This window comes from Phyllobates terribilis, unplaced genomic scaffold, assembly GCF_046119375.1.
Source record: "Phyllobates terribilis strain yellow unplaced genomic scaffold, ASM4611937v1 Scaffold_12__6_contigs__length_324123572, whole genome shotgun sequence".
Lineage (NCBI taxonomy): Eukaryota > Metazoa > Chordata > Amphibia > Anura > Dendrobatidae > Phyllobates > Phyllobates terribilis.
The window spans coordinates 301,494,128-301,513,027 of record NW_027362772.1 but is presented as its reverse complement, the minus strand read 5'-3'; the positions used below and the strand labels follow the sequence as shown (position 1 = coordinate 301,513,027).

The following is an 18,900-nucleotide window of genomic DNA, read 5'->3' as shown; positions in this document are numbered from 1 at the left end:
ATGTATACCAGAGTGGGGGATATATACTATACACCAGGATGGCGGACATATATACCAGGATGGGGGACATATATACCAGGATGAGGGACATATATACCAGGATGGGGGACATATATAGCAGGACAGGGGACATATATACCAGGATGGGGGACATATGTACCAAGATGGGAGATATATATACCAGAGTGGGGGATATATACACCAGGATGGGGGACATATATACCAGGATGAGGGACATATATACCAGGATGGGGGACATATATAGCAGGACAGGGGACATATATACCAGGATGAGGGACATATATAGCAGGACAGGGGACATATATACCAGGATGGGGGACATATATAGCAGGACAGGGGACATATATACAAGGATGTGGGACATTTAAACCAGGAAGGAACTCAGGATGGGGGCATATATACCAGGATGGGGAACATATATAAGGATGGGGGACATATAAATGAGGAAGAAACCTAGGATGGGGGCATATATACCTGGAAGGGGCCCAGGATGTGAGGTATATACTGTATAACATGATGGGGGACATACGGAATATATCAGGGGCCCAGGATGAGGGACATTAGTACAGGATGGGATACATTACTCTATAATGGGGGAGGGGGGGGGCAACATACATGTCCTTATAGGATTTAGAATGCTACAAGGGCCCATACATCTGACCAACATGCAGGGGTGGAGGAGGGGTCCGGTCCAAATTTTTCTCCGTAGCCCATCAGGCTCTAGCTACGCCACTGATGGCAGGGTTTCTTTATGATAATGCTGTTAATAAGTTTACAAACCTAATTATGCAAAATATATCCCAAATTATAGTCCGACACATTGTTCCCAACACTAGGTATCTACACAGTAATGCAAAACTCAATAGCACCACCACTTGATACCTTCACTATCATAGCCACCACATACTGTCCAGCGCCAAACACATAGCAGGGTCCATGTAGTCTATGAGCCCCCAAGAGCCGAGGGGATGTTCAGCCATTCTGGTATATATGAACCTGCCCTGAATAATATACAAATTACAGTGTGCGGATGTACGGAGTGATTTAATATCCCGCCACCCAGTGGCCATTACCAGTACTGCACTCTCATTAAAAGCTTTCTATATTTTAGACAATAATTTTTAGATTTAGGTGCAATTTACCCCCTTCCTCCATCGCAGATCTAGCCTGTTTATGGTCATCTGTTTTTTTGCTTCGATATCACTAATAACCATGTGATGTGCAGATGTCCTGGTACAGAAATAGTGCAAGAGGTTGTGCAGCAGCTGGGTCACATTGTCCTCATTCCATTGGCACAGGCACATCCTGAGGATTGGTCAAAAGGTTGGATTCTCTGATTTTCCATGAGAGAGAGGTGAGAAGCCTCTTATGGCAGGAATGTCAGGCGGCCAGCAGCCATGGGGTCAAGTGGGCAAGTTGGCTCTTCGGAGGGCTCGCTGCGATGGCAAGGGAAGGATAACTTTAAAAGGGAATCTTCTACTGGCCTGAAAGCGGCCTCTTTATCTTTCGGAAGTGCTAGAATGTGGATGAGTTCATGCCTGGCACATATATAACCTGGCAGTGTTGTGGTTGTTGGACAGATAGGGCACAAGTCAAAGAGACCCACAGACGAAAGGAAGGGACCGGCTACTCGACAGGAGAACTGACCAGCCATGGGGGCTTCAGTCCTTGGGAACTTTACTCGCCTTCTGCTTCTTCTGGCATTGACCAAGGTCCATGGAGGTCCAGCGTACAGCTCCATGATATCATCAGACCTGTCCGATCTAAAGGTAAGACAAAGACATACAGACATATAAGAAGGCTTCAGCCTATGGGCAGATGTAGCAGAGCTGAGATTGTCAACGAAATATACCCTGGACTTTATCACAGCTCATGGGGATAAGACCCTACGACATATGGATGTGTATAGAGATGCAGCAGAGCTGAGCTCGCCCTTTAGTACCACTCATCGCCATGCCCTTTGGTACCACTCATTGTTATGCCCTTTGGTACCACTCATTGTCATGTCTTTTGGTACCACTCATTGTTATGCCCTTTGGTACCATTCATTGTTATGCCCTTTGGTACCACTCATCGCCATTCTCTTTGGTACCACTCATTAGTATGCCCTTGGTACCACTCAATGCCATGCCTTTTGGTACCACTCAATGCCATGCACTTTGGTACCACTCAATGCCATGCCCTTTGGTACCACTCATTGTTATGCCCTTTAGTACCTTTCATTGCTATGCCCTTTAGTACGACTCATCGCCATGCTCTTTGGTACCACTCATTGCAATGCCCTTTGGTACCACTCATTGCCATGCTCTTTGGTACCACTCATTGCCATGTCCTTTGGTACCACTCATTTCCATGCCCTTTGGTACCACTCATTGTTATGCCCTTTGGTGGCACTCATTTCCATGCCCTTTGGTACCACTCATTGCTATGCCCTTTGGTGGCACTCATTTCCATGCCCTTTGGTACCACTCATTGCTATGCCCTTTGGTGGCACTCATTTCCATGCCCTTTGGTACCACTCATCGCCACGCCTCAATGAAAAAGTTTGAAACTTGCAAGAAGTTTAATGTACATGGACATTGTGGACAGACTCCAAACCCAACTTGTAGCTCCTGTCTATAGTCTGCAGGATAAGTGATCCTGTGCCCACTATAGATGCCATCCTGCTGGTGCTTATGGGGGATCAGCGGTGACTGCTGCCCAAACATCTGACGGAGCCCCTTCACTACAATAAGACAGCAATGCTATAAAAAAATCATGTGCATGTGATGTTTTGGGGTCCTTCTTTGTGACCTCCACAATGAACTGTAAGGTCATTCTCCATAGAAGTAATTGGGGGTTATGGAGCTCCATAGCTCAGTATTCCCTGCTGGTATCTGCAATCCATGGCTCTGCAGCTTTTTGTAAGACTACAAGTCCCAGGAAACTCCAAAAGTTGAAGCACATGCTGGGAGTCTGATTTAATTCTAACTGGACCTGTGATTTGTATTCTTACACCTTTGATATTGCAAATTCATGTTATAGGGTTTCCATTAATTTCAATGGAGGGAAGAACCAGCTGTAAATGTGTAACAGCCAGAGCGGAGGTGGGCTACAGGGGTCAGCGCTGGACCCTGCCCCTATATCTGCACCAAACAAGGAGAATGAGCATTTATCTGGGACCCGAAAGCCCAAAGTCATCAGCGCCTTTTATTACCTTCAGTCCATAGATCAACTTTACATTATTTTATATAAGTGGTTTAATGGGAATCTGGTCTACATCTTATATTGGGGAATTGCAATATTAGCAATTGCTTGAAATATCCCAGCTATTGGAGCCGTGCACATTGTATCAGCCTCTGTGATCATTCCCACTGGGCGGCTGCCGCAAAATTGCAACTCAACCAGTAGCTAAGGAAATCGCTGAAAATGCAATTCCCCAACAAGGCGACTACATAGAGGGGGCTCCTTTGTTTGCTGCTTAAAGTGACGCTACTATAAAAGTCAGCGGTTATGTACGGCGGCAGCGGTGTGTGACATGGAAGCGTTTCTTTTTCTGTAGGGTCTCCTAGAACGTTTAGAAGATAAACTTCCCGTAGAAGAACCAGAAGTCCCAGGTCAAGACTTGTTTATTGGAAGCTATGATTCATCCGATCAGTCTTCTAATTCAGCTCCATCCTGGGCTGGAGAAGCTGCCCGGCCCCCCGCAGACATGGGCTACAGCCGAGGGTCCTGGACTCAGCCTGACAAAATCTCGCCACTGAAGAATAAGCTGCGAGAGCTGTTGAATGCCCCCCGGAGCATGAGGAGGTCTTCAGATTGCTTTGGGTCTCGGATTGACAGAATTGGCACTCAGAGTGGCATGGGCTGTGGCCGCCGGGTAAGGATCAGGGGTCCTTTAAAAGTCATAATGCCCCCTCCTAATATCCAAAGGGACCCACAGTAGCAATTGAGGGAGGTCAAGATCTAGAATAGTTGGAAAACTTTTACTTTTCTTACAACAAAAGCAATTTATAATGTATTCTTCTGTGCATCCAGGGGTTGTAATCTCATCATTGCCCAATAGTTCTTACAGCTGGGGGGGGGGGGGGTTGCTACAGTTGAGACAATCATTTGTATCACAAAGTGATACAATTTATCTGCACTGATACAATGTAACAAACTGGACCAGGGAGATATTTGTGCTGCTGTGGCTTATCTCACAGGCTGGATGCACTTTTAACAAATCCTCAGCTTTGAGAAGTTGCTCTATTCAGATTCTCAAATGCTATTTGCTTGCAGATATAAAGTTACTGGAGCAGCAGCTAAAGGGAGAAAGTGAAGATCACCTGCAGATTAACCCTGTACCTCCAAGTAAATAGCATTTCTGGATGTGACAGGTTCCAGCCACCTGCAACCAACACTAGGGGGAGCTCACTATACACAGATTTATACAGTCACCAGTAGGAGGAGCTCACTACATACAGATTTATGCAGCCACCACTAGGGGGAGCTCACTGCATAGATTTATACAGCCACCACTAGAGGGAGCTCACTACATACAGATATATACAGTCACCAGTAGGAGGAGCTCACTGCATACAGATTTATACAGCCACCACTAGAGGGAGCTCACTATATACAGATTTATACAACCACCACTAGAGGGAGCTCACTGCATACAGATTTATACAGCCACCACTAGGGGGAGCTCACTACATACAGATTTATACAGCCACCACTAGGGGAGCTTACTACATACAGAATTATACAGCCACCACTAGAGGGAGCTCACTATATACAGATTTATACAGCCACCACTAGGGGGAGCTCACTACATACAGATTTATACAGACACCACTAGGGGAGCTTACTACATACAGATTTATACAGCCACCACTAGAGGGAGCTCACTGCATACAGATTTATACAGCCACCACTAGAGGGAGCTCACTATATACAGATTTATACAGCCACCACTAGGGGGAGTTCACTACATACAGATTTATACAGACACCACTAGGGGAGCTTACTACATACAGATTTATACAGCCACCACTAGGGGGAGCTCACTGCATAGATTTATACAGCCACCACTAGAGGGAGCTCACTGCATACAGATTTATACAGCCACCACTAGGGGGAGCTCACTACATACAGATTTATACAGACACCACTAGGGGGAGCTCACTACATACAGATTTATACAGACACCACTAGGGGGAGCTCACTACATACAGATTTATACAGCCACCACTAGGGGGAGCTCACTACATACAGATTTATACAGACACCACTAGGGGGAGCTCACTACATACAGATTTATACAGACACCACTAGGGGGAGCTCACTGCATAGATTTATACAGCCACCACTAGAGGGAGCTCACTACATACAGATTTATACAGCCACCACTAGAGGGAGCTCACTACATACAGATTTATACAGCCAACACTAGAGGGAGCTCACTACATACAGATTTATACAGCCACCACTAGGGGGAGCTCACTACATACAGATTTATACAGTCACCACTGGGGGGAGCTCACTACATACAGATTTATACAGTCACCACTAGAGGAAGCTCACCACATACAGATTTATAGAGACACCACTAGGGGGAGCTCACTAAATACAGATTTATACATCTACCACTAGGGGGAGCTCACTGCATACAGATTACAGTCACCAATAGAAGAAGGTCACTGCATACTGATTTATACAGTCACCACTAGGGGAGCTCACTACATACAGATTTATACAGCCACCACTAGAGGGAGCTCACTGCATACAGATTTATACAGTCACCAGTAGGGGAAGCTCACTACATACAGATTTATACAGCCACCACTAGAGGGAGCTCACTACATACAGATTTATACAGCCACCACTAGAGGGAGCTCACTACATACAGATTTATACAGTCGCCACTAGGAGGGGCTCACTACATACAGATTTATACAGCCACCACTAGGGGAGCTCACTGCATACAGATTTATACAGCCACCACTAGGAGGGGCTCACTACATACAGATTTATACAGCCACCACTAGGGGAGCTCACTGCATACAGATTTATACAGCCACCACTAGAGGGAGCTCACTACATACAGATTTATACAGCCACCACTAGAGGGAGCTCACTACATACAGATTTATACAGCCACCACTAGAGGGAGCTCGCTACATACAGATTTATACAGCCATCACTAGAGGAGCTCACTGCATACAGATTTATACAGCCACCACTAGGGGGAGCTCACTACATACAGATTTATACAGCCACCACTAGAGGGAGCTCACTACATACAGATTTATACAGCCACCACTAGGGGGGCTCACTACATACAGATGTATACAGTCACCACTAGGAGGGGCTCACTACATACAGATTTATACAGTCACCAGTAGGGGAGCTCACTACATAGATTTATACAGCCACCACTAGGGGAGCTCACTGCATACATATTTATACAGCCACCACTAGAGGGAGCTCACTGCATACAGATTTATACAGCCACCACTAGGAGGAGCTCACTATATACAGATTTATACAGCCATCACTAGAGGGAGCTCACTACATACAGATTTATACAGCCACCACTAGAGGGAGCTCACTGCATACAGATTTATACAGCCACCACTAGGGGGAGCTCACTACATACAGATTTATACAGCCATCACTAGAGGGAGCTCACTACATACAGATTTATACAGCCACCACTAGAGGGAGCTCACTGCATACAGGTTTATACATCCACCACTAGAGGGAGCTCACTACATACAGATTGATACAGTCACCACTAGGAGGGGCTCACTACATACAGATTTATACAACCACCTCTAGAGGGAGATCACTACATACAGATTTATAGAGCCACCACTAGGGGGAGCTCACTACATACCGATTTATACAGTTACCACTAGGGGGAGATCACTACATACAGATTTATACAGCCACCACCAGAGGGAGCTCACTACATACAGATTTATACAGCCACCACTAGAGGGAGCTCACTACATACAGATTTATACAGCCACCACTAGAGGGAGCTCACTACATACAGATTTATACAGTCAACACTAGAGGGAGCTCACTACATACAGATTTATAAAGTCGCCACTAGGAGGGGCTCACTACATACAGATTTATACAGTCACCAGTAGGGGAGCTCACTGTATACAGATTTATACAGCCACCACTAGGAGGGGCTCACTACATACAGATTTATACAGCCACCACTAGGGGAGCTCACTGCATACAGATTTATACAGCCACCACTAGGAGGGGCTCACTACATACAGATTTATACAGCCACCACTAGGGGAGCTCACTGCATACAGATTTATACAGCCACCACTAGGGGAGCTCACTGCATACAGATTTATACAGCCACCACTAGAGGGAGCTCATTACATACAGATTTATACAGCCACCACTAGGGGAGCTCACTGCATACAGATTTATACAGCCACCACTAGGGGAGCTCACTGCATACAGATTTATACAGCCACCACTAGAGGGAGCTCACTACATACAGATTTATACAGCCACCACTAGAGGGAGCTCACTACATACAGATTTATACAGCCACCAATAGAGGGAGCTCACTGCATACAGATTTATACAGCCACCACTAGAGGGAGCTCACTACATACAGATTTATACAGCCACCACTAGAGGGAGCTCACTACATACAGATTTATACAGCCACCACTAGGGGGGCTCACTACATACAGATGTATGCAGTCACCACTAGGAGGGGCTCACTACATACAGATTTATACAGTCACCAGTAGGGGAGCTCACTACATAGATTTATACAGCCATCACTAGAGGGAGCTCACTGCATACAGATTTATACAGCCATCACTAGAGGGAGCTCACTACATAGATTTATACAGCCACCACTAGGGGAGCTCACTGCATACAGATTTATACAGCCATCACTAGAGGGAGCTCACTGCATACAGATTTATACAGCCATCACTAGAGGGAGCTCACTACATACAGATTTATACAGCCACCACTAGAGGGAGCTCACTGCATACAGGTTTATACATCCACCACTAGAGGGAGCTCACTACATACAGATTGATACAGTCACCACTAGGAGGGGCTCACTACATACAAATTTATACAACCACCTCTAGAGGGAGATCACTACATACAGATTTATAGAGCCACCACTAGGGGGAGATCACTACATACAGATTTATACAGCCACCACTAGTGGGAGCCCACTACATACAGATTTATAGAGCCACCACTAGGGGGAGCTCACTACATACCGATTTATACAGTTACCACTAGGGGGAGATCACTACATACAGATTTATACAGCCACCACTAGAGGGAGCTCACTACATACAGATTTATACAGTCACCTCTAGAGGGAGCTAACTACATACAGATTTATACAGCCGCCACTAGATGGAGCTCACTACATACAGATTTATACAGCCACCACTAGAGGGAGCTCACTACATACAGATTTATACAGACACCACTATAGGGAGCTCACTATATACAGATTTATACAGCCACCATTAGGGGGAGCTCACTACATACAGATTTATACAGTCACCAGTAGGGGGAGCTCACTACATACAGATTTATACAACCCCCACTAGAGGGAGCTCACTGCATACAGATTTATACAGCCACCACTAGAGGGAGCTCACTACATACAGATTTATACAGTCACCACTAGAGGGAGCTCACTACATACAGATTTATACAGCCACCACTAGGGGGAGCTCACTACATACAGATTTATACAGCCACCACTAGGGGGAGCTGATTACATGCATATTTGTACAGCCACCACTAGGGGCGCTCAATACATACAGATTTATTACGCTGCCACTAGGGGGAGCTCACTACATACAGATTTATACAGCCACCACTAGGGGGAGCTGATTACATGCATATTTGTACAGCCACCACTAGGGGCGCTCAATACATACAGATTTATTACGCTGCCACTAGGTGGGTGATTTATAAGTCTCCCATTGAGCACTAGCTGGATAAATCTGTATACAGTGAGGTCCCCCTAATGGTCACAGCAGGAAGTGAAGCTTTATAAGTTATAAGGAAATAGAAAATACAGATATATTTGAAATGAATCAACACTGAAGATAATAAAGTAGTCTACAAATGATCGCTCTCCAGCTGCTGTAAAACTACAACCCCCAGCATGCCAGGACAGTCGGAGGCTGCAGCTGTAGGTGGAAATCAATGGCATATGTCAGTTCCTACTCCAGGGGGCGATCATCCCCTGCTGTAAATACACATTATATATATATATATATTGACTGTGTGGACAGAGCCGTCAATAGTAGAGCTGTCCGCGCTCCACGCAGGATAATCCATATTCTTCATTAGACCTGCTGCATTTCTGGGTATTCCTGTGGTTTTCTATGTGTTACATCATTAGACCCAATGACGAGTGAGGATTAAATCGATATCCTCCGAGAAGCGGTATCTGCTCAGTGTCGCCCCCGCTCTCCTGCCCGGAGGCGGCGACGTCCCCCATTGTGATCCAGACTTAAGTCTCTGCTTCATGGACCCCAGGAACATCCAGTAAAACCTTCTTCTTCTTCTTCTTCTTTCCACAGTTTTCAAGAGAAAGCGAAGCTCAACAAGCGCAGGATTAAGAGACCACCGTGAACGACCGCAGGGGGCCGAGCCGTCACCTTAAAGGGACATTCACTCCACCCCCCAAAAAAAATTAAAAAAAACTCTCAGCTTTGGTTAAAACTTCGATCCCATTATTTTATAACCGTAGCAGAAAAACTGCTCGATAACAAAGATAGATCGTCATCCAGCTTTCCTACAGTCCTGAAAAACTGTGCAACCGCTTACTTCCAGAAACAGCGCCCCCATCTGTCAACTGGTTGAGTGTGGTATTACAGCTCAGTCCTCATTCTCTTCAATGGAGCTGAACTGCAATACCGGACTAGGCCTGTGTACATGTGTGGCGCTGTATCTGGAGGAAAGCAGACATTTTTTAAAGGGGCAGTCCCTTTTTTTTTTTATAATTTAAAAGAAACATCTTTACTGTGGTCAAAAGGGTGTGTCTGGTATTGCAGGTTATCACCATTTAAGTGCACCCAAATGCAATACCAGAACACACCATAGCCAAAGGGTGGCGCTGTTTCTGGGAGTAAAGTAATAATAGCACGGACTACATCTATAGGAGCCACAGAGGTGGCCAAAGTGGCCGTCGCTCATCCTCACTACTGACCCATATAGCAAAGCAGCCTAGTATACAGTGCGGGGGGCACAGATCTGCCCGCTTTTTTATGTGGGGGGATTCCCACAATATATAGACAGATATTAAGGCAGATTTACATCCAGGGGTCTGAGAAAAGCTGTGATACCTCCTGTAGGAGCAGTAACAGTGGCCATATTGGTTGTCACCTAGATAACATTTGCATGGATTTTTTTTTTACTGTGGGAATTGCCCTTTAAGGATGATTCCTACTCATCGCCACAGTTCACACAGCACAACCTTTCTAATTATTTATATCTTGTGAAAAAAAATCTATTTATTTTTTTTATCCTTGTGGTCACTGAGCGGCTTCAGTCACGAGAGCGTTAATGTCCGGACCCCACTCACCTTGTAATTGTCTTATATGGAATAAAGATCCATTTTTACTACCTTGATGGTGTCGGCTCTGCGGCTGTGGTCATTACCTCTGCACCCCAGGTCTGATGTAGTGTCGGCTCTGCGGCTGTGGTCATTACCTCTGCACCCCAGGTCTGATGTAGTGTCAGCTCTGCGGCTGTGGTCATTACCTCTGCACCCCAGGTCTGATGTAGTGTCGGCTCTGCGGCTGTGGTCATTACCTCTGCACCCCAGGTCTGATGTAGTGTCAGCTCTGCGGCTGTGGTCATTACCTCTGCACCCCAGGTCTGATGTAGTGTCGGCTCTGCGGCTGTGGTCATTACTTCTGCTCCCCAGGTCTGATGTAGTGTCGGCTCTGCGGCTGTGGTCATTACCTCTGCTCCCCAGGTCTGACGTAGTGTCGGCTCTGCGGCTGTGGTCATTACCTCTGCACCCCAGGTCTGATGTAGTGTCGGCTCTGCGGCTTTGGTCATTACCTCTGCTCCCCAGGTCTGATGTAGTGTCGGCTCTGCGGCTGTGGACATTACCTCTGCACCCCAGGTCTGATGTAGTGTCGGCTCTGCGGCTGTGGTCATTACCTCTGCTCCCCAGGTCTGATGTAGTGTCGGCTCTGTGGCTGTGGTCATTACCTCTGCACCCCAGGTCTGACGTAGTGTCGGTTCTGTGGCTGTGGTCATTACCTCTGCACCCCAGGTCTGACGTAGTGTCGGCTCTGTGGCTGTGGTCATTACCTCTGCACCCCAGGTCTGACGTAGTGTCGGCTCTGTGGCTGTGGTCATTACCTCTGCACCCCAGGTCTGACGTAGTGTCGGCTCTGTGGCTGTGGTCATTACCTCTGCACCCCAGGTCTGACGTAGTGTCGGCTCTGTGGCTGTGGTCATTACCCCTGCACCCCAGGTCTGACGTAGTGTCGGCTCTGTGGCTGTGGTCATTACCTCTGCACCCCAGGGCTGATGTAGTGTCGGCTCTGCGGCTGTGGTCATTACCTCTGCTCCCCAGGTATGATGTAGTGTCGGCTCTGCGGCTGTGGTCATTACCTCTGCACCCCAGGTCTGATGTAGTGTCTGCTCTGCGGCTGTGGTCATTACCTCTGCACCCCAGGTCTGATGTAGTGTCGGCTCTGCGGCTGTGGTCATTACCTCTGCTCCCCAGGTCTGATGTAGTGTCGGCTCTGCGGCTGTGGTCATTACCTCTGCTCCCCAGGTCTGATGTAGTGTCGGCTCTGTGGCTGTGGTCATTACCTCTGCACCCCAGGTCTGACGTAGTGTCGGCTCTGTGGCTGTGGTCATTACCTCTGCACCCCAGGTCTGACGTAGTGTCGGCTCTGTGGCTGTGGTCATTACCTCTGCACCCCAGGTCTGACGTAGTGTCGGCTCTGTGGCTGTGGTCATTACCTCTGCACCCCAGGTCTGACGTAGTGTCGGCTCTGTGGCTGTGGTCATTACCTCTGCACCCCAGATCTGATGTAGTGTCGGCTCTGCGGCTGTGGTCATTACCTCTGCACCCCAGGTCTGACGTAGTGTCGGCTCTGTGGCTGTGGTCATTACCTCTGCACCCCAGGGCTGATGTAGTGTCGGCTCTGCGGCTGTGGTCATTACCTCTGCTCCCCAGGTATGATGTAGTGTCGGCTCTGCGGCTGTGGTCATTACCTCTGCACCCCAGGTCTGATGTAGTGTCTGCTCTGCGGCTGTGGTCATTACCTCTGCACCCCAGGTCTGATGTAGTGTCGGTTCTGCGGCTGTGGTCATTAACTCTACTCCCCAGGTCTGATGTAGTGTCGGCTCTGCGGCTGTGGTCATTACCTCTGCTCCCCAGGTCTGATGTAGTGTCGGCTCTGCGGTTGTGGTCATTACCTCTGCACCCCAGGTCTGACGTAGTGTCGGCTCTGCGGCTTTGGTCATTACCTCTGCTCCCCAGGTCTGATGTAGTGTCGGCTCTGCGGCTGTGGTCATTACCTCTGCTCCCCAGGTCTGATGTAGTGTCAGCTCTGCGGCTGTGGTCATTACCTCTGCACCCCAGGTCTGATGTAGTGTCGGCTCTGCGGCTGTGGTCATTACCTCTGCTCCCCAGGTCTGATGTAGTGTCGGCTCTGCGGTTGTGGTCATTACCTCTGCACCCCAGACCTGATGTAGTGTCGGCTCTGCGGCTGTGGTCATTACCTCTGCTCCCCAGGTCTGATGTAGTGTCGGCTCTGCGGTTGTGGTCATTACCTCTGCACCCCAGGTCTGATGTAGTGTCGGCTCTGTGGCTGTGGTCATTATCTCTGCTCCCCAGACTTGATGTAGTGTCGGCTCTGCGGCTGTGGTCATTACCTCTGCTCCCCACGTCTGATGTAGTGTCGGCTCTGCGGTTGTGGTCATTACCTCTGCACCCCAGGTCTGACGTAGTGTCGGCTCTGCGGCTTTGGTCATTACCTCTGCTCCCCAGGTCTGATGTAGTGTCGGCTCTGAGGCTGTGGTCATTACCTCTGCTCCCCAGGTCTGATGTAGTGTCAGCTCTGCGGCTGTGGTCATTATCTCTGCACCCCAGGTCTGATGTAGTGTTGGCTCTGCGGCTGTGGTCATTACCTCTGCTCCCCAGACCTGATGTAGTGTCGGATCTGCGGCTGTGGTCATTACCTCTGCTCCCCAGACCTGATGTAGTGTCGACCCTGCGGCTGTGGTCATTACCTCTGCTCCCCAGGTCTGATGTAGTGTCAGCTCTGCGGCTGTGGTCATTACCTCTGCTCCCCTGGTCTGATGTAGTGTCAGCTCTTCGGCTGTGGTCATTGCCTCTGCACCCCAGATCTGATGTGCTGTCGGCTCTGTGGCTGTGGTCATTACCTCTGCTCCCCAGGTCTGATGTAGTGTCGGCTCTGCGGCTGTGGTCATTACCTCTGCTCCCCAGGTCTGATGAAGTGTCGGCTCTGTTGCTGTGGTCATTACCTCTGCTCCCCAGGTCTGATGTAGTGTCAGCTCTGCGGCTGTGGTCATTACCTCTGCTCCCCAGGTCTGATGTAGTGTCAGCTCTGCGGCTGTGGTCATTACCTCTGCACCCCAGGTCTGATGTAGTGTCGGCTCTGCGGCTGTGGTCATTACCTCTGCTCCCCAGGTCTGATGTAGTGTCAGCTCTGTGGCTGTGGTCATTACCTCTGCACCCCAGGTCTGATGTAGTGTCAGCTCTGCGGCTGTGGTCATTACCTCTGCACCCCAGGTCTGATGTAGTGTCGGCTCTGCGGCTGTGGTCATTACCTCTGCTCCCCAGACCTGATGTAGTGTCGGCTCTGCGGCTGTGGTCTTTACCTCTGCACCCCAGGTCTGATGTAGTGTCGGCTCTGCGGCTGTGGTCATTACCTCTGCTCCCCAGGTCTGATGTAGTGTCGGCTCTGCGGCTGAGGTCATTACCTCTGCACCCCAGGTCTGATGTAGTGTCAGCTCTGTGGCTGTGGTCATTTCCTCTGCTCCCCAGACCTGATGTAGTGTCGGCTCTGCGGCTGTGGTCATTACCTCTGCTCCCCAGACCTGATGTAGTGTCGACTCTGCGGCTGTGGTCATTACCTCTGCTCCCCAGGTCTGATGAAGTGTCGGCTCTGTGGCTGTGGTCATTACATCTGCACCCAGGTCTGATGTAGCGTCGGCTCTGCGGCTGTGGTCATTACCTCTGCTCCCCAGACCTGATGTAGTGTTGGCTCTGCGGCTGTGGTCATTACCTCTGCACACCAGGCCTGATGTACTGTCGGCTGTGGTCATTACCTCTGCTCCCCAGGTCTGACATAGTGTCGAGTCTGCGGCTGTGGTCATTACCTCTGCTCCCCAGGTCTGACGTATTGTCGGCTCTGCGGCTGTGGTCATTACCTCTGCTCCCCAGGTCTGACGTAGTGTCGGCTCTGCGGCTGTGGTCATTACCTCTGCTCCCCAGGTTTGACGTAGTTTCGGCTCTGTGGCTGTGGTCATTACCTCTGCTCCCCAGGTCTGACTTAGTGTCGGCTCTGTGGCTTTGGTCATTACCTCTGCACCCCAGGTCTGACGTAGTATCGGCTCTGCGGCTGTGGTCATTACTTCTGCTCCCCAGGTCTGACGTAGTGTCGGCTCTGCGGCTGTGGTCATTACCTCTGCTCCCCAGGTCTGACGTAGTGTCGGCTCTGTGGCTGTGGTCATTACCTCTGCTCCCCAGGTCTGACGTAGTGTCGGCTCTGCGGCTGTGGTCATTACCTCTGCACCCCAGGTCTGATGTAGTGCCGCCTCTGAGGCTGTGGTCATTACCTCTGCACCCCAGGTCTGATGTACTGTCGGCTCTGCGGCTGTGGTCATTACCTCTGCTCCCTAGGTCTGATGTACTGTCAGCTCGGCAGCTGTGGTCATTACCTCTGCTCCCCAGGTCTGACGTAGTGTCGGCTCTGCGGCTTTGGTCATTACCTCTGCACCCCAGGTCTGATGTAGTGTCGGCTCTGCGGCTGTGGTCATTACCTCTGCTCCCCAGGTCTGATGTAGTGTCGGCTCTGCGGCTGTGGTCATTACCTCTGCTCCCCAGCTCTGACGTAGTGCCGGCTCTGCGTCTGTGGTCATTACCTCTGCACCCCAGACCTGATGTAGTGTCGGCTCTGTGGCTGTGGTCATTACCTCTGCTACCCAGGTCTGATGTAGTGTCGGCTCTGTGGTCATTACCGCTGCTCCCCAGGTCTGATGTAGTGTCGGCTCTGCGGCTGTGGTTATTACCTCTGCTCCCCAGGGCTGACGTAGTGTCGGCTCTGTGCTGTGGTCATTACCTCTGCTCCCCAGGTCTGAGGTAGTGTCGGCTCTGCGGCTGTGGTCATTACCTCTGCTCCCCAGGGCTGAGGTAGTGTCGGCTCTGTGCTGTGGTCATTACCTCTGCTCGCCAGGTCTGATGTAGTGTCGGCTCTGTGGCTGTGGTCATTACCTCTGCTCCTCAGGTCTGATGTAGTGTCGGCTCTTCGGCTGTGGTCATTACCTCTTCACCCCAGGTCTGATGTAGTGTCGGCTCTGCGGCTGTGGTCATTACCTCTGCTCCCCAGGTCTGATGTAGTGTCGGCTCTGTGCTGTGGTCATTACCTCTTCACCCCAGGTCTGATGTAGTGTCGGCTCTGCGGCTGTGGTCATTACCTCTGCTCCCCAGGTCTCATGTAGTGTCGGCTCTGCGGCTGTGGTCATTACCTCTGCTCCCCAGGTCTGATGTAGTGTCGGCTCTGCGGCTGTGGTCTTTCCCTCTGCACCCCAGGTCTGATGTAGTGTCGGCTGTGGTCATTACCTCTGCTCCCCAGGTCTGATGTAGTGTCTGCTCTGCAGCTGTGGTCATTACCTCTGCTCCCCAGGTCTGATGTAGTGTCGGCTCTGCGGCTGTGGTCATTACCTCTGCTCCCCAGGTCTGATGTAGTGTCTGCTCTGCAGCTGTGGTCATTACCTCTGCTCCCCAGGTCTGATGTAGTGTCGGCTCTGCGGCTGTGGTCTTTCCCTCTGCACCCCAGGTCTGATGTAGTGTCGGCTGTGGTCATTACCTCTGCTCCCCAGGTCGGACGTAGTGTCGGGTCTGCGGCTGTGTTTATTGCCTCTGCTCCCCAGGTCTGACGTATTGTCGGCTCTGCGGCTGTGGTCATTACCTCTGCACCCCAGGTCTGATGTAGTGCAGGCTCTGCGGCTGTGGTCATTACCTCTGCACCCCAGGTCTGATGTAGTGTCGGCTCTGCGGCTGTGGTCATTACCTCTGCTCCCCAGGTCTGATGTAGTGTCGGTGTAACGGGTCTGGGAGGCGGAACCTCTGGGCTACAATACAAGGGGGCGGTCCTTGTAAGGGAGCGGGTGGCGACCAGGCAGGTAGTCACAGGAGGTGACCAGGACAGTCTCTGGGTGTACGGGCAGGAGGACACGGCAAGTGATCGGGGCAGTCTCTGGGTAAAGGGTAGGTACGACCTGTGATGGCTGAACCTCCAGGTAGGCTAGCAAGGCAGAGGGAGAAGCGCTCCCAGGTGAGCGGGCAAGAGTCTCAGGAATAGCTGGTGGTCACAGCACGTGACAGCGGAGCCTCCGGGCAGGCAAGCAGGCAGGTAGCGGAGAAGCGCTCCCAGGTGAGCGGGCAAGAGTCTGGAGTAGCTGGTGGTCACAGCACGTGACAGCGGAGCCTCCGGGCTGGCAAGCAGGCAGGTAACGGAGAAGCGCTCCCAGGTGAGCGGGCAAGCTGGTCCATAGACAGACTGACCGGAGTTGTAAGGCAGACCGTCGGACCTCTGGCAAGCAGGCAGGTAGCTGAGGTGCGCTCCCAGGTGAGCGGGCAGGCTGGTCCTTAGACAGACTGACAGGAGTAGTAAGGCAGACCGATGGACCTCAGACTAGCAGACAGGTAGCAAGTAATCAGGCAGGAATCTGACAGGTAACTGGCAGGTAACTGGCAACGGGACCTGAGGGCTGAAGCACAGGTGAGACACAGGTGCAAACAACATTGCTCGGGCACCTCCATTTTGGAGGAGGTGCCTTATATATCATGAAGTCCTCCGGCCATTGGCCGGGGACTCCTTAGGACGGCGCGCGCGGCCCCTTTAAGAGGAGGGGAGCGCGCGCGCCCTAAGCACAGGGGCCGGGAAGGAGCGCGCGCTGAGAGCAGAGCGGGAGGAGGACGCCGGGAAGGAGCGCGCGCTGACAGCAGAGCGGGAGAGGGACGCCGGGCACGGGGCAGAGCGGTGAGGGGAGCAGCGTCCCTGCCTAGCAGAGGGCAGGGACGCCGGCACTACAGTACCCCCCCCTTTAGGCCCCCCCTTTTTTAGGCCAGACAGAAATTTAGCTAGGATGAGAGGGGCATGGATGTTCTCCCGGGGCTCCCACGTTCTCTCCTCAGGACCAAACCCCTTCCAATCTACCAGAAAAAAGGTCTTTCCTCTTACCCTTTTGGTGGCAAGAATGTTCTCTACCTCAAACTCGTCCTCAGCAGAAACCGGAGCAGGAGGCGTACCTGTAGACTTGGAAAAAGAGTTAAGTACCACAGGTTTGAGGAGAGATACATGGAAGGAGTTAGGGATCCGTAAGTTGGCCGGGAGTTTCAATTTATAGGCCACCGGGTTGATCTGACTGGTGACCTCCAGAGGTCCGATGAACCGAGGCCCTAACTTGTAAGAAGGTATCTTGAGTCGAACATATTTAGATGAGAGCCAGACTGACGCGCCCCCTGGGCCATATTCTTTATGGGAATATCCGGAGCCGGATCAGATGGGGGTTGTAGTCTCCGAGTGGCTGTGACCCGGTCCGTGCCCAGGGTGTCAAACTCAGTTGTATGTGGCAGTCCTACAGATGTTACTAAGTTCTTAATGTCGACTACGCCACCCGTTGTGTTGCGGTCACTGTGGCCGCCGCTGCAGCAGGGTCCGCTGAGGCTGGTGGTGTAAGTGCAGCTTTGGTGATATAACCCCCAACGGGTGGGGTATAGCCTCAGGGGGATCAGGTGCAGAGGATGGGAGTTGTGGTGATGCAGTGTAGACGGCAATCAGAGACAGAGTCGGGTTATGCAGTTTAGGATGTTTACTCACTGCTGATGTTCTGGTCACTCCAGCTTCGAGTGACCTCCCGAGCCGTGCTGCGTCCACCAGGTTCTGGATCCATCCAACTCCCAAATAAGTCCGGAGCGTGACCCTGAGCTCTCCTTCTGTCCTTTCTCTGGCCGTCCCCACTATTGATCCACCCAGGTCCAGCTCCCTCGGGCCTTCTGTTGGGAGACCCTTGGCCTTGGGTTCCCTGACCCTCCTCGTGGTATGCCTTCGTGGTGGATGTGGTGGGTGACCGTGGCAAACGCTGCCCACGGTCTCCGGTCTCTGGCTGGGGAGTGTTTTTGCCCCCACCAGCTTGGGTTCCGGTACCCTGTGCCGACTCTTCACCCGGGGATTTAGTTTGGGGTCTTGGAGTCCTTTTCTTCTGTTTCCCCCTCTGGGTCTCTCTTTCTCCTCTCTCACTCTGGGTCTCTCTTCTCCTCAGCTCGCTGACTTTCTCTCTGCAACTGACCCTGTTCTTAGTTGGTGCCCACCTTATATACACCCTCTATGTGTGAGCTCAGGTGACCAGCACCCAATGAGCTCCTATCTTTACCCAGGCTGCTCCCCCTATCTGCCCCTACACTACTTGGGATGTACCACCCCCCTCCCACTCCAGCCAGGAACAGACTCGGTCGTACCTGCACATTTCTAAGTGGGAGTACCGTCGGTCTGCTCCTCGGAAATGGGATGTGTGTAGTGCATGCAGCCTACCGAGCTCAGTTCCACACTCCATCCTTACCCGGGAGTGGAATATCACACCTCTGGGTTGAGGTGCAATACC

General features: G+C 50.9%; 1 protein-coding gene across 1 annotated transcript; it reads left to right on the top strand.

Annotated features, from left to right (window-relative positions):
• Positions 1 to 1,673: 1,673 nt before the first annotated feature.
• On the top strand, positions 1,674 to 9,638 carry NPPA (natriuretic peptide A). Its single transcript, XM_073655433.1, has 3 exons — positions 1,674 to 1,790; positions 3,563 to 3,880; positions 9,600 to 9,638. Exons 1-3 carry the CDS (start codon positions 1,674 to 1,676, stop codon positions 9,636 to 9,638), a joined length of 474 nt encoding a protein of 157 aa, XP_073511534.1.
• Positions 9,639 to 18,900: the final 9,262 nt, after the last annotated feature.

What these genes read in the sequence shown, in the direction of transcription:
- NPPA (XM_073655433.1), top strand. Translation starts at nt 1,674, where the DNA reads ATGGGGGCTTCAGTCCTTGGGAACTTTACTCGCCTTCTGCTTCTTCTG. An exon ending in CAGACCTGTCCGATCTAAAG is followed by an intron (nt 1,791 to 3,562) that starts GTAAGACAAAGA and finishes CTTTTTCTGTAG; the next exon opens with GGTCTCCTAGAACGTTTAGA. An exon ending in GCATGGGCTGTGGCCGCCGG is followed by an intron (nt 3,881 to 9,599) that starts GTAAGGATCAGG and finishes TTCTTTCCACAG; the next exon opens with TTTTCAAGAGAAAGCGAAGC.